The sequence below is a fragment of the Bubalus kerabau genome, chromosome 2 (genome assembly GCF_029407905.1).
Source record: "Bubalus kerabau isolate K-KA32 ecotype Philippines breed swamp buffalo chromosome 2, PCC_UOA_SB_1v2, whole genome shotgun sequence".
NCBI lineage: Eukaryota > Metazoa > Chordata > Mammalia > Artiodactyla > Bovidae > Bubalus > Bubalus kerabau.
The window spans coordinates 21,358,189-21,373,734 of record NC_073625.1 but is presented as its reverse complement, the minus strand read 5'-3'; the positions used below and the strand labels follow the sequence as shown (position 1 = coordinate 21,373,734).

The 15,546-nt window shown below is 38.5% G+C and overlaps 1 protein-coding gene across 1 annotated transcript in view; it reads left to right on the top strand.

The window, feature by feature from the left end:
* Positions 1-15,234, top strand: part of LONRF1 (LON peptidase N-terminal domain and ring finger 1) — a 49,936-nt gene extending 34,702 nt beyond the window's left edge. The window contains exons 7-12 of the mRNA XM_055567224.1: positions 946-1,060; positions 4,078-4,199; positions 6,666-6,824; positions 6,950-7,112; positions 11,368-11,520; positions 13,877-15,234. Of these exons, the coding sequence (XP_055423199.1) occupies positions 946-1,060; positions 4,078-4,199; positions 6,666-6,824; positions 6,950-7,112; positions 11,368-11,520; positions 13,877-14,035 (871 nt within the window). The 3' untranslated portion in view covers positions 14,036-15,234. The remainder of the gene's footprint in view (positions 1-945; positions 1,061-4,077; positions 4,200-6,665; positions 6,825-6,949; positions 7,113-11,367; positions 11,521-13,876) is intronic.
* The last annotated feature ends 312 nt before the right edge of the window (positions 15,235-15,546 follow it).

The following is a 15,546-nucleotide window of genomic DNA, read 5'->3' as shown; positions in this document are numbered from 1 at the left end:
CTATAAAAGCTATACATGTTATTACTGAGACTCCATGGTTTTAGATTTGGGTAAGAATACAATGATGTATTGTGTGTATGTGATTCTATCTTGTTTATGTATCTTAACTCCAAAATCCTTTTTAAGTAACACTGGATAAGGATTTCCATTATATGAATGCTTGTAATTCTAAGACTGATAATTTGAAAAGAACATTTTCCATTTATATAAATCGTGGTGGAAGCAAGGGAACAGTGTGTCAAGCACCTGGAACTGGCCACACCAGGTATTTCTGAGCCACGTCCCTTGATTCTGACCCTTGGCTGCTTCATCTTGAGGTGAGGGGATCAGACCCCGACGATTTCTGAAGTACCTATACGTCTAACAATACTTCTGGGAACTCTCAAAGTATTGTGTTTCAGGAAATAACTAGAATGTAAGGAAAATTAGTTTTTCCATATTGTTTGAGTATCACATCTGGTTTTGAGCATCAGTTTTCTTTGGGATTCAATGGTAATATTCAGTGGATTATTTTGAATGAATTTCATATAGTAAGGCTTTTTATAAGCTTTATAAGCAAACTAGTTTTAAAGTGATGAGTGTACAAAAACAAATGAATAAGTAATAATACAGTTTACATTGTTAATCTTGCACTAGTCTGGTGTGCATTTTAGAAGTACTGCCCATCTGTTTGGACCAGCCCCGTTTCGAGGCTGCAGTAGCCCCTGTGAATGGTGGTGATATTAGTCCGTACAGCTCCAAGCAGGGTACCCCTGTTGATGGTGAACTTTTAAACAGTTCAGGAGGCTGTACCTGGCATTTACCACTGGTCCTTCCCTCCTCTCATGCCTGTCAAACCCTCCTTCCTCTTCTAAACAGAAGCTAGTGTTACGGTTACATTATTTGTTCAGTTTTTCCAGTGGACAGCTTATGGTGAAAACTAACATGTATTCTGGTTGATTTCAGGTTGTTTTTTGAGCCAGTGACAACCCCTTGTGGACATTCATTCTGTAAGAACTGTCTTGAGCGTTGTTTAGATCACACACCATATTGTCCTCTTTGCAAAGAAAGCTTAAAAGAGGTAAGCATTTGTGTATTTGTTTATTGCTCTTATGTGTAGCAACATGGTTTGACTTCTATTTAGCCATAGAAATAATGATTATTAGGTTCAGAATAAATTACATTATACATACTGATTGACCAAAGGGGATCATGCATGTCTCATTACCCATCTGCTAGTATTGGAGAAAAGTGAGTTTGGAGAGGGTAGGAGAAAGCAGAGTCTGAAGACCGAATCCCTATACTTAATTTTTTAAACAGATGAGGTGTGATCAAGTATCTGGTCAGGAATATGTTGACTTTAATGACAGTATTGGGGAATCTCAACTGCCCTGCCACTCACCCCCATTTTTAGGTTGGATTTCAGGCCTCAGTCAATTCCCTTAACATCTGGACCAACATCTAGTAGCACTTGCTACATTGATGGAAATGCCCTGTATCTACGCTGTCCAACATGGTAGCTATTGGCCACATGTGTGGGAGGGACTGTACTTTTAATTTACATTTAAGTAGGCACGTGTGAGTAGTGGCTCCTACATTGGACAGCACCGTTCTAGAAAGTGGTAGCCTGGCAAGGAGAGGGAGGCTTCCCACACCCCTCCTTGTCTGGCAGGTGGTCTGCACCAATCATCTGCATTAGGAAAACAGCTGGTTCTCAGGTGGGTCTCTTCTGTAACCAGTGGGAGGGCAGCACCCTCTTCAGTCCTGCTTGATATCCTCAAAGGTGAGGCCAGAGCCTTAGAATTCTTGTTGCAGTGGTAGCATTGATCCAGGAGAGTGATTCTGTCTCTAGATTTTAAGAAAAAAAGTGTCTTGAAAATACAATGTAAAAATTTGATGAAAACCATTTTGCTATTAAAAATAGTTATTTCCTATGTAGAAAGCATAGCTCTGTACGGATATCATATAGCATATATGTATTGTTACATTTCATACAACATAGCAACCCTATATGTAGTGGAACACAAAACACAGAATGTTTACAAAGTCAGGAAACCTAAAATAAATCTTTAAAGAGTTTTACATTTCCAACTTTTAGACTCTGTTTTCAGATAAAGTACTCTAAAACATGCTATCTTTCCTGGTTTTTCAGAGTTTTTTGATATGCTTATATATTTACTATGCTTTAAATTTAGAGTTATTGCACCTTAAATGTCTGAAGTTCTAAGGAAAACAAAGTAAGGATGTTATTTAAAAACTTAACTAACATATTGTTTAAAATAACTTTATCCTTTGTCCTGACTTGACACCATGTATAATTGGTAAAGTCTAAATATACCTTTACACGGATAAAATGGATATGCTCTAGTTTTCTGCTCTTCCTACTTACTTTGCTCATTTTTTCATCTGAATGCATCTCAAAGATGTGATTTTCATAGCAGCATACTAGTCCAATGATACAACATTTTTCTGTTTTGGAGCATTTCAGTTCTTTTTTTTTTTTCTTTTTTTAGTATACTATGGTCAGTGTCTTTGACTCTTTGCTTAGGATAAATTCCTGGGAGAATTACTGGATCAAAGGCCATATATTTTAAGACTCTTAAAACCAATTGCCAGATTGCCTAGGTCTAAAGTAATGTACAAATTTAGATTCTTACCAGTAATGGAAGAGAGGCCATATTTCCCAAATTTAATACATGAGTCTTAAGTTTTAAAATGTCGTTATTACTTTGAAATTGCTTTTATATCTCTAATTTGATTAACTTTATAATAAACTCTTAAGTTACCTATATATATGTGTATATTATCTGCTCAAGAGTACATCTCTCCAGTCAATAGCCCAGTTGTTCTCAAGGTATGTTCCCCCAACCAGCAGCATCTATATCGCCTGGGAACTTGTTAGAAATATGAATTCGCAGACCCTTCCCCAGAGCCACTAAATCAGAACCTGGTGAGGGCTCAGCAGTCCGCACTTTTAACAAGCCACGGTTCTTGCTGAAGTTGAAAAACCACAAGTATAAGCCATTTGCCCAGCATTCATATTTTCTACCCTGTACTTCATTAGATACTGACAAAGCCCTTATTTTTGCTGGATCTAGGGGAAAAGCTGGTTTCTCTTTGTCTTGTGGTTGTCTCACTAGAGTTTTCCTCTTTACTCATTTCCTCATTAAGCAAATTGGTATTGGACATATATATATATATATATATATATATACACACACACACACACACACACACACACACATATGTTTTGTTCAGAATTCTGTGTACACACTCTGAACTGGTCCCTGGCCCTATGCAGTTCTTAGTTTAGTTACAGAGATATAATATATCCCCGTCCAGCTAATATAGTGCAGGGTATGGTAGCTGCCTTCTGTATATTAAAGGTTATTCCTAGGAGACAGAAACATAAGGAACACTTTATGCAAAAGGTAAAATTGCAGCCAGACCTTGAAGGATAGTCAGATGGCTTTTGGCAGTTGGAAGAGAAAGTAACACAAAAATGTATCAGGGTGGCAGCGTTCAGAGTACTATGGAGTGGCACAAATGTACCACCTTACCCAGAGGGTGACTCACATAGGAAAAGCAGCCTCTTGATAAGATAAGGGCATCGATAGTCATAGTGGGATGACAGCAGAAGAAGAATCTGAAAGAAAAGTTATCTGGAACAAAAAAAGGGAGCAACTTTGCTTTTCTTAAGGCAAATGCATTATTTTCTTTATTCCTTATTTTTGTTTCTCGATTAAAATGCTAATTTCAGATACTCATGCACTGTCAGAAGGAACTTACCTTTGGTGTGGGAGATGGCAGGAGCAGGGCTGACTGCTGTTAATGATGTGTGATCATAGCAAGACAAGGGTCATCTTATATACAGAACTTGTTTCGGGTTGCAGACTTACCTTGAATGCTCTTGAGCTAAGCTTCAGGCAGGTTTTCCAGTTTAGCGTCATCCGTTGTATTGTTCCCCCTCACTAATGAATTCAGAACCGACTGTGTAAATATGTAATAAAGGCTTTACTATATGAGTTAAACTGTTTTACCTGTTTTGTACTGTAGGGGGAAAAAAGTGCTGGAATGTAAAATAATATTGTCTTTCAGTATCTAGCAGATAGGAGGTACTGTGTCACACAGCTGTTGGAAGATTTAATAGTGAAGTATCTGCCTGATGAGCTGTCTGAGAGAAAAAAAATATATGATGAAGAAACTGCTGAACTCTCACAGTAAGTTTCTTCTCATACAAATTAACATAATCAAATCAAACTACTACCCTTTGAAATAATGAGGAGAAGCCTCCTCACAGCCAGCTGGGTTCTGTCTGTAGTTCAACCCAGTCTAGTCAAAGGCATATCGTAAACAAATATTGGTTAATTTCCCCTGTCTTCAACACTCAGAGGTTTTCAGGTTTATTTGGTAACTTCCAGATGTTCTGTTGGGAGTGACGTCCTGACAGCTCTCCACACTGAACCAGTCTTTTAGCTGAGGGGGTGGCCGAGGGCGGGGTGTTCCTCCAGGGACATCAGGCTGGTGGAGGTGGTTGCTGGGAACTGCCCCCCTCAACTATCAGCCCCCGCCCACAGGAGAAAGTAGAGGGTAAGTGGCTTGGATTGGCAGGGGGAGTAGCCAATCAGAGGTTGGCAAGGGGGTGGGACCTTGAGACCTGAGACTGAAATTGGAAGGGGTGACTTTAGGGGCTAAATTCTCAATGAAGATACTGACTGTTCGCATAATTGACTTAATATCAGGAAGGTGAAAAACCTGGTGGTAACTTTGGGATTCAGTGGTACAGGGTACTACTGAGAGCACATAAAAAGCTAATCAGGGCTGGGTAATTTTGTTGCTCTGTGTGTTGCTTTCTCACACTTTTCTTCTTTTCTCTTCCCTCCATGACTTGACCTCTTTCACCATTTTCTTCAGTCTCCAAGTTTCTTTACTGGGTTTCTAATTTCTTAACTCTTTCTTGTTCCCACTTTAACTGGACACTGAAGACCAATATTGTAATTTTTACATGCTGTTTCTAGTTTTTTTAATATAAACTAAAACATTTTCTAAGAGAAAAATAACTGTGCTTTACAGACTTTTTGTTTTTAGTATGTGTCCACCAAATGTTGTCGTCGGGTCAGTGGCCTTCAATAGAAGAAAGGTTTCTATCTTTTCTTTATAGAAGTTGATAGTGGTTTGTCTTCTGATGGAACTGATATTTTATTGTGACTTTGTGATAGAAAATATTCTAATGTGTGGATTATAAACCTTTTGGACCAACACTGCAAAAAGCTGGATACAAGAAAGCTTCAGATTTATTTTTGAAATAGTTAAACACAATGACAGGACCAGACCCCCGCACCCCCCCACCCCCACCACACACACACAGACTGGAATTCATGAATGACAGGAGTAGTGATGCAAGGGAAGCTGCGTGTGATGGAGAGAAGCCTCGGGAATCTTGCTGTGTACTAACTGGGCTATTTTCTTAAGGGTAGCTCATTCTCTGGTACTTATAAGTTTTGCTAATTAAAAGATACACTGGGTTGTGCACTCCCCCCACCTTGTTTTTATGTTCATAAGAGTGCTTAGTGAAGGTAAAAGACACAGTTTTAAAAGTAGAGGAATTAGGACTTGTATGTTAAACATGTATTACATATAGACTTCACATTGTGGTCTTTTTGAAGAAAGAGTAGAAAATATTAGTTGGGGGTGGGCAGGGAGAGCCATAATCTGTAACTCAAAGGTAATCACCACTAGCATTTTGGCATATATCCTTCCTGATTTTAATATGTATATCCTTCCTGATTTTAATATATATAAATACATTATAAACGAAGATGGGATTATTTTACTCCCATTATTCAATACTTTCCTTTCTCATTAATCTAAAGTCTAAATATAGTATCTCATTTTATGGTTACATCATAATTTATTTTACTGGTTGTCTCTTTTTGCTTCTAAGTTTTGGCAACTGTACACGTTGAACATTTTTACAGTACTTGCAGAAAAAAGTACACCTTTTGGTTCAAAGGATATGAATATTTAAAAAAATTTTTGATGTATATAGCCAAATTCTTCTTTGGTATGGTTGTACTATTTCAAACCGCCCCTGTCAACTGCCAGTTTTTCCCCATACCCTTGCCAAAGGGTTTCTTTAGATTAATGAGAAACTGAGTGCTGCCTTTATCCTTCATATTTCCTGCCAATCTGGGAATTAAAATGTATCATTTTAATTATCTGGAAAAAATTGTATGCCATTGAATTACCTGCTTTTGTTAGGAAATATTTTAGTGACTAAAAATTTTTTTTAATGTGTTTTTTGTCCTTTGCAGGAACTCACTTATTATTGTCTAAGAGTAAGAGTGTTTTATGGATAGAAGATAATAACTCTGTCATGTTACAAATATTTGAAACATTTTTAATATAGAATAATTACAATCAATTGCTTTTTTATTCATAAAAGTACATAGCTCTATATGACAACTTTGTAAATTCGAATTTACTTGTAAGAGGATTGCAGACAGTTTTAGGATTAATATTGTATCAACATAAGCTTAAATGAAGGGGATGCTGATTCTTATTCCTGCCAAGAATGAAAATTACCTGCTTTTAGAATACATTTTTGTTTTCTGTTATTTATTGAAAGTTTCACTCATTTTGTTGTATCTTCTGATATATAATAATGCAGTTTTTTTCTTCTTCAGCTTGACCAAGAATGTTCCAATATTTGTTTGCACTATGGCCTATCCCACTGTGCCTTGCCCTCTTCATGTATTTGAGCCAAGATACAGATTGATGATTCGAAGAAGTATACAGACTGGAACTAAACAGTTTGGGATGTGCGTCAGTGATACACAGAATAGGTATGCTTTTTGTCTAAATGTTTTTATTGATTCTTGAGTTTTCTGTGAATATTGCTGAGAACGTGCATGCCTGTGGCTTGAACTTTTGCTTGAACTTTTGGTACTAACTGGAGTTTTTCTTCTAGTTTTGCAGACTATGGTTGTATGTTACAAATTAGAAATGTACATTTCTTGCCTGATGGAAGGTCTGTGGTTGATACCGTTGGAGGAAAGCGGTTTAGGGTTTTAAAAAGAGGAATGAAAGATGGATATTGCACCGCAGACATTGAATACCTGGAAGATATTAAGGTACTAAAACCTACCCTTTTTCAGCATTGGTGTACTCTGTCCTAGGCATTGTACAGGCGTGAAGGCTGCAGTTTTCTAGGCACATTAACCAGTTCTTCCTGTCAGAGACCCTCATCAATACTTAGGCAAATTAGCTCCATTACCTGCTTCTCCTTTTTTTTTTTTTTTTGAAATTTTTATTTTATAATGGAGAATAGCTGATGAACAATGTTGTGACAGTTTCGGGTGGACCTTTATATCATCTTGCTCTTAATTATTGTGAGTTCCAAGAGAACGTGGGAGACCACAGCCTAGACTTTGTTCATGTCTACCGCCGTGACAACCACCACCGTGCCTAGAATGTAGTCACATGTGTAGCTGCATGGTAGTTACTTAACAAAAGCAGGTGTTGAACTTCCAACCTAAGTTATGAAACCTGCTAATTCCTGCCCTTTTAAATTAATTAGTAGTCAAAGCGGATACAGTCAGCAGTAGATTGAACTTTGGTATAAAGGTAAACATGAACTCCTTGAATGGTTCTATATATAAGATACGCCTAAGATAACCTCAGTGATAACATACACACAAGCTCTAGAGCATCCCAGATACAGCCCTGTCAGTATAATTACAGGTGGTATCTTACCTGGGGAGGGTTAGGGTGATAATTTTCTTGAATAGGGTTAATGCTATCCTTTTGATACTTCTAGTACCTGCTTTAGCATCTGCAGTTAGTTTAGGTACCAGAAAAATGATTTGAGATACTATAAATATCAAATGAAAGGCAATTTTCTTTGGAAGGTCATTAGAAAATTAGAAAAATCAGAAAATCTTGTATTATCACTTGTTCATTGATCTGCTTGATCATCCCAAGCAGCATTTACTGAGTGTTAGCATTGGGCATTTCTACAAACAGTAGCTCACTGAATTTCCAAAAGTCAGATAGCAGGTAAGGAAAGTAGGATTCAGGAGTTTTAATTAGTAATAATTTGCCAAGATGATGATAATTTAAAGCCAGCTCTCTGGCTTCGAGTGCTGTGTTTTATCTTGCACTCTTGACAAGCTTCTCTGCTGATGAACTTCATTAAATCTGCCACTGCCTATCCTATTATAAAGATGCAGTGAGCTAGAGGTATTGAGTTGGAATTTTAAGTTGATTGATATAGTCTGTGCCTTAGCATATTTGATTAATGGACTTATTTCCTAAAAGTGATAGTCTTTGTAAAACTAATAAACTTGAGTTTTATGTAAACTTACATCTCCATATATTGGATTTGCTGACAAAATTCCTTGACTATATATGTATATGACATATAAATATGACAGTATGATAGAATATTGAAAGTATTAGGGATTTGATGTTTAGAATTATCTATGTTGTAGTTTTAGGAATGTCTAAATTTTTCTTCATCTTAGTGCCTCATCTGTGTAATGATTTCTTGTTCATTCTGGGAAAGCGTCTCAAATTTTTTATATCAAGGCTGTTTTTTCCCTTGGTGTTGTAATTCTGTTTTCTTTCAATAACATTTTAGATTCTGTTATTGCAAGGAAATTCCATAACTTTAAAACTTCTGCCAGCTTTTTAGCTCCTTTTTCTAACCAAGACTCATGATTTTTATCATTCCTTGTTTACCAAAGTTCATGGTTTGGTCCCTTGAATTTTAAAAGGCTGGAAACTAGATACTTTTTTCTTTTGTAATAGTTTTAACAAGTATCATGTTTATTTTTTTAATGAAGATTTTAAAAATTGAAGTATAGTTGATTTACAGTGTTGTGTTAATTTCTACTGAACAGTGAAGTGATTCGTTTATACGTAAAATATTAAAAAATGTAAATATTTCCATTTTCATTTATTATAGAATACTGAGCATAGTTCTCTGTGCTATATAATAGGACCTTGTTTATCCATTCTATATAAAAAGCTTACATCTGCTAACCCCTGCTAACCTCTCCCTTCATCCCTCCACCAATCCCCTCTCCCTTGGCAACGACCCGTGTATTCTCTGTATCTGTGGTTCCGTTCCATAGGTTCATTTGTGTCATATTTTGAATTCCACATGTAAGTGATATCATATGGTATTTGTCTTTCTCTTTCTGCCTTACTTCACTTCATTGTAGTTGCAGCCATGTTGCTACAAATGGCATTTTTAAGTTTATGCCTGAGTAATATTGTATGTATCATCTTTTTTTTTTTTAACTTTTCATTTTATATTGGAGTATAGCCAATTAACAATATTGTGATAGTTTCAAGTGGACAGCAATGGGAATCAGCCATAGCTATATATACCCATTTCCCCTCAAACTCCCTTCCCATTCAGGCTGCCACATAATATTGAGTAGATTTCCCTGTGCTATACAGTAAGACCTTGTTGGTTACACATTATCAGTGTGTACCACATCTTTATCCATTCATTGTTTCCGTGTCTTGGCTACTGTGAATAGTACTGCTGTGAACATAGGGGTGTATGTATCTTTTTGAATTATGGTTTTATCAGGATGTATGCCCAGAAGTAGGATTGCTGGATCATACGGTAATTCTATTTTTAGTACAGTTTGCCATAGTAGCTGTTCCAACTTAGGTTCCCACCAGTAATGAAGGAGGGTTCCCTTTTCTCTACACCCTCTCTGGCATTTGTTCTTTGTAGACTTTTAATGATGGCCATTCTGGCCAGTGTGAGGTGGTACCTCATTGTAGTTTTGATCTGCATTTCTCTAATAATTAGCAGTGATGAGCATTTTTTTGTTTTTATTTCTGTTGCCTTGGGAGACTGACTTAAGAAAACCTAGGGGAATGTTTTGCCTGTGACCTCCTCTAGGAAATTTTATCGTGTCATGTCTTAGGTTTAAATCTTTAAGGCATTTTGAGTTTATTTTTCTGTATGTGGCTGTCCAGCTTTTCCAATACCCCTTGGCTCCTTTATCAAAAATTGATTGTAGGTTTCTGGGTTTATTTCTGGGCTCTCCATTTCTATTCCATCGATCCATATGTCTGCTTTTGTACCAGTACCCTCTCAGTGGCATTAAGCACATCCGCATTGTTGTGAAAAAGCAGATGCTTTTTTATCTTCAGTTTTATTTTTCAAGTCATTAAAAAATAAAAAAGTTACGTTCTTTTGTCTCTTGTGTACTATAGTCTTACCTTTTATATATCAGGATGTTTTTTAGAGTCTCATTGTCTTTATACTGAGTCATCCTTGACATATGAAAGGCTGACTAAGGCGGTATTTGTTCAGATGCATTAATGTATGTGAAATATAGCGCTCTCGGGCACACAGCGAGTGGGATATGAGTGTGTGTTAAAGAAATCAATATCAGATGGATGAGTTAATGCTCAATCTTCCCACCTGTGTTTTATGTGCCTAGTCTTTTGGATCTTAGGCTGGAAGGCTGAAGCATTTAATTTTGTATTTGCAGTTTGATGAACCAGTAGTCCAAAGAGCGTACAGAGGGGATTGAGGTAGGACTTTACAGCAGAATTTCATCACTGCATAATGTATTCTCTATCTTTTGATATTCTGGCTTTATTATGCTAAGATATTGCGTGTTTTGGTTTTTTGACCCAACTCCCTGGTAAAAGTTGTAATTACGCTTTTCCTCTGTGCTCTTCCTACTTTTGCCACAGGGGATCTGCACCTGAGACCTCCCCCAATCTTACCTTTCATTGTAGCAACTGTATTCTTCTGCTTTTTTTTTAGTTCCACTGCTTTCAAAGGCCCTTGATCCATAGAGATGAGTTCCCAGTCCCTGTAGACCATTATCTGAGAACTCACTCTCCATCTTGCCCCTCCCAGCTGGACTGCTAACTCAGCAAGGCCAGGTTAGCTGTGCTGGGAGGTCAGGCCTTGCTGTCTGTCTGAGTCTGGCCTATTGGTACTATGTGAGGCAGAAATGTGTGGGGTTTACTGTGTTCATAAGAATAATACTCCTGAGCATATGCCCAGAGAAAAACATGGTCTGAAAGGATACATACACCCCAGTGTTCACTGCATCACTGTTTACAATAGCCAAGACATGGAAGCAACTTAAATGCCCATCAACAGAGGAGTGGTACATATCTGCAATGGAATATTACATAGCCATTAAAAAGTAGGAAATAATGCCATTTGCAGCAACATGGATGGACCTAGAGATTTTCTTGCTGAGTGAAGTCAGTCACACAAACACTCTAATCCAGCATTGGGACAGGTATTCCTTTTTAAGTATTTTTTCCCCCACTTCTATAATGTTGGTAGTGTGGATGGGAAGACTAAACACAGACATCTTACTGTTATATTTCTAGGTTGAGAATGAAGATGAAATAGAGAACCTCCGGCAACTTCATGATTTGGTCTACTCTCAAGCCTGCAGCTGGTTTCAGAATTTAAGAGACAGATTTCGAAGCCAGATTCTTCAGCACTTTGGATCAATGCCTGGGCGGGAGGAAAACCTGCAGGTATGATGGTTTTGATACAGTTTCCAAGTTTCACTCTGTGTGTAAACCCAAATTGTTAGATTTTTAAGTTTCTTCATCTTTAGAGTTTCATTCAACATTTCCTTTGTCTGGCCCTTAGACTCATGACCATATATTTCTAGCACAGTGGTACCCACTGCATCTTATATAGGAAGAAAAAGGAAACAGGTGTGAGCTGAGATGTCTATTAGGAGTTAGTGCCAGAGAAGGAGAAAGCCCTTCTAGTGAGGATTTTTCAGAAGGAGGATAAGGAGTCAAATGTGGGACATAGGAGGTCGGATCAAGATTGCACAGACACATCAAACTTATATGTACCTACAGAACGATTCTCACAGAACACCTACTGAATGCTGATGTAAAGATCTCAGACTTCCAAGCAGCAAGAAAATCTCCATATAACCGGGCAGGAAAGGAAAAAAGAGAGAAGGAAATTGGGATGGGACCTGAGCCCCTGGGAGGGAGCCATGACGGAGAAACGGTTCCTGGGAGGTCCCTCACTGGCAGGGAGGCCAGCAGGGAAGAGGGGGTGCTTCCGAGGTCAGACCCTGTGGGGAGGATGGGGGTTGGCTGTCTAGGGAGAACTGTAGGGGCTGGGGTGTGGCGCTCACTGCCGGGGGAGCACGGAAAGGGCTGCCAGAGAGGCAGAACGCCGTTGTTGGGGGGCGCAGGACCATCATAGGAGCTTCTCTCAGGCAGCAGGGGGCTGACTACATGAGCTCCGGGGGTGTGAGCCGTGACCGCCGTCCCGGACTCTGGAGGTGGCCTCACTCGCTACCGCTGCCTAGGGTTCCCTGAGGGGGCACCAACCCCCGCCCTTCCAGAAGCATCCACGAGCCGCGTGCCTGCACGCCCCCAGTGAGGGGGGCGATGACCAGGCAGCCTGAGGAAAGAGGCAGCGGGTGTCCAAACCAAACAGTGCTCTGGCCAAAATCTATTAAACCCACACAAGCTGTGCAGGGGTGCTCCCACTTGTAAATAGCCGTCCGAGACTACAGTGCCTACTTGTTTCTCCTAAACCCAGAGTAAGAGAAATGTAAGTAAAATGAAGATGCAGAGGAGGCACTCCCAGTAAAACAGACCCAAGAGAATTCCCTAAGAGAACAATGAAATATAGGCCTCTTCAGTCTAGTAGACAGCAGGTTCAAAAAAGAGGCAGTGAAAATAATTGAAGGCATTAAGAAGGGCTATCAATATAAATGCAGATTGTTCTAGAAAGGAACTAGAAACTAGAAAGAGGAGCTGAGAAAAATTAGAAAACTCATTTGCTGAGATGAAAGCTAAGCTGAAGGCAATGAATAGCAGAATGAATCATGAAGAGAGAAGTAAGTGTTCTGGAAGACAGAATAATGGAAATTACCCAATCAAAACAGCAGACAGGAAGCCAAATGAAAAAAAAAAAAAAAGCAATATAAGATCCCTATGGGATAAAATAAAGTGGGCCAGTCTGTGCATAATGGGGATTTCAGACGGGAATGAAAGAGAAAAGGGGATCAAAAATGTATTTGAAGAAGTTATGACTGAAAACTTTCCAAATCTAAAGAAGGAAACACATCTCCAGGTACAGGAAGCACAGAGGATCCCAAACCTACACCAAGACATGTTACTATTAAAATGACAAAAGTGTAAGGATTCTAAAGGTAACAAGAGGAAAAACAGAGTTAATTACAAGGGACCCCACCCCATTTGGCTGTCAACTGATTTCTCTACAGAAACACTGCAGGCCAGAATGGAGTGGCAAGATATATTCGAAGCCCTGCAATGGAAGAACCCTGCAACCTAGGATACTCGACCCAGCAAGATTATCATTTAGAATAGAAGGAAAGACAATTTCTTAGAAAAGCAAAAAGTAAAAGAATACAGCAATTCCTAAACCTATCCTAAAAAAAATAATGAAAAGTCTTTTCTAAATAGACATCCAAAAAAGTTCATTCTCTTCAAGTGCACATATTAGGACACAGAACTAACCTCATTCAACAAATAAGAGTATAGAAATCAGAAATCAGCTACAGGAAAAGAAGTGAGAATGATTAAATAGAGACTGAACAGTATGCTACTAAAAAACCAATCGGTCAATGAGGAAATCAAGACTACTACCTCACACAGGTCAGGATAGCCATCATTTAAAAAGGCCATAAATAACAAATGTTGGAGAGAGAGTGGAGAAAAGGGAATGTTGGGGGGAATGTAAGCCACGATGGAAAACAGTAGGGAGATTTTATTTAGAAAGAGAATCTGACACTGAACTGCTCAATCCAGATTAGCTTGGTGGTGGTGTGTTGCTGCTGGGCCTACATAACTGCTTGTTTTGTTAACATTATAAAATGTGCGTTCTTTTTAGGCAATCCCTAATGGTCCGGCCTGGTGTTGGTGGCTTCTTGCTGTCCTTCCCGTTGACCCCCGCTATCAGCTGTCGGTTTTGTCAATGAAGTCGTTGAAAGAACGGTTGACAAAGATACAGCATATACTGACTTATTTTTCCAGAGACCAATCTAAGTAACCAACTGCTTGGATCCTCCTCTGAAATTACCCTAATCTGGCTGGGGTGACGGCCAGGTTGTCCGCTGCCTTTGCACATCCAGTGCTGGTTTGAGAAATGTAAGGAAACTGTTCTTTTTTTTTTTTTTTCCTTTTTCTTCAACCTCCTGAGTCATGTGGTTCTGCAGACGAATACCTTCAACTAGGATTTAGACCACTAAGAACTTGCACAGAAAAAGACACACTGAATGTGTGTTAAACCTCTACCTTGTGATGAAGTTGCACTATGTACCATACTCTAAATGAAATGAGAACTGTGTGTGTATGTGGGGTGGGTGCGTGCGCGTGTGTGTGTCTCTGCACGTGTGGGTAGTATGAGTGCATTTTCTCTGGCTTTAAAATTTTAAAAGAAAAAAAAAAAGCCATAGAGAGCAGTACTTGCCGAGGGTCACTTATTGCCCAAGTTTACAACAGTAGCGATACAAGTTTTTGCAAATTGAATTTGCCTCAGATTTCTCTGTCCTAATGCTTACTTTGCACAAGTATTTAAGCTATGGTATTGAGTATCCCTCTTTGTCGGAAATACCGCTCTTGCTGAACCGTCTTGACCATTGACTATGACACAGTTTCTTATTTATGTAAATACGTGCATCCCAATAGCCGACGGGCATCGGATGCAGAACCTAGAGCCAGTTTTCAGGAACAACTGCAAACCTGACTTGGTACTGTGCATCTATTCATAAAACACTTAAAACTGTGAAAATATGGTTTACACTTAACTGTACATAAAGGTAAATGGAGAACTCAGTTCAGTACCAGTTCATTTGTACATTTTGGGGGGGGTGCTTTTCACATTAACTGCCCATCTGTGTAATTTATAGTTTGACATGATGTGTTTGTTTAAAAAAATTACATAGTATAAACCCATTAAGGATCTGAGGGAAAAGAAGCTTAATGTAGAACTAAGCTTTTAAAGTATGTTTTGTTTCTTTTTAATCCTGGTCTTGGTGCAAATGTTAGTTATGCCTTATTCATATCACAGTTAGGTCACTATGCTGTGACATGGTCTGTATTCATGCTGCCCTAGATACTTTTGTAATTATTTGTTGCAGACTTGTGACTGTCCCTCTTAACTTTCTTTTATGTAAGTAATTTGTAAAAAGTTTCTTAAAAATTTTGCTTTTGCTTATTTAATTTTGAATAAAAGCTAAATTCATAATACTTTTTTCTTAATTATTAGGTCAATGTCAAAAAAAGAACATGAGTTTTCTTTACTGTTTTGTGTTATGAGATGTAAATAATACAGCTTTCAAAATATTTTTGAAATATGTTTTTTTGGTCTTCTTTTGACCAAACAGTGAAGTGTCTTAAGGAAGCTCTAGGCCCATCCTCTAAAACACATTTTGCAACCTCTTAAAAGATTTGTCCCTGGTTGCTATATGATGCAGGGAGCTCAACCTGGTGCTGTGTGACAATCTAGAGGGGTGGGTCAGGGTGGGAGGGAGGTTCAAGAGGGATGGGACATTGTATACC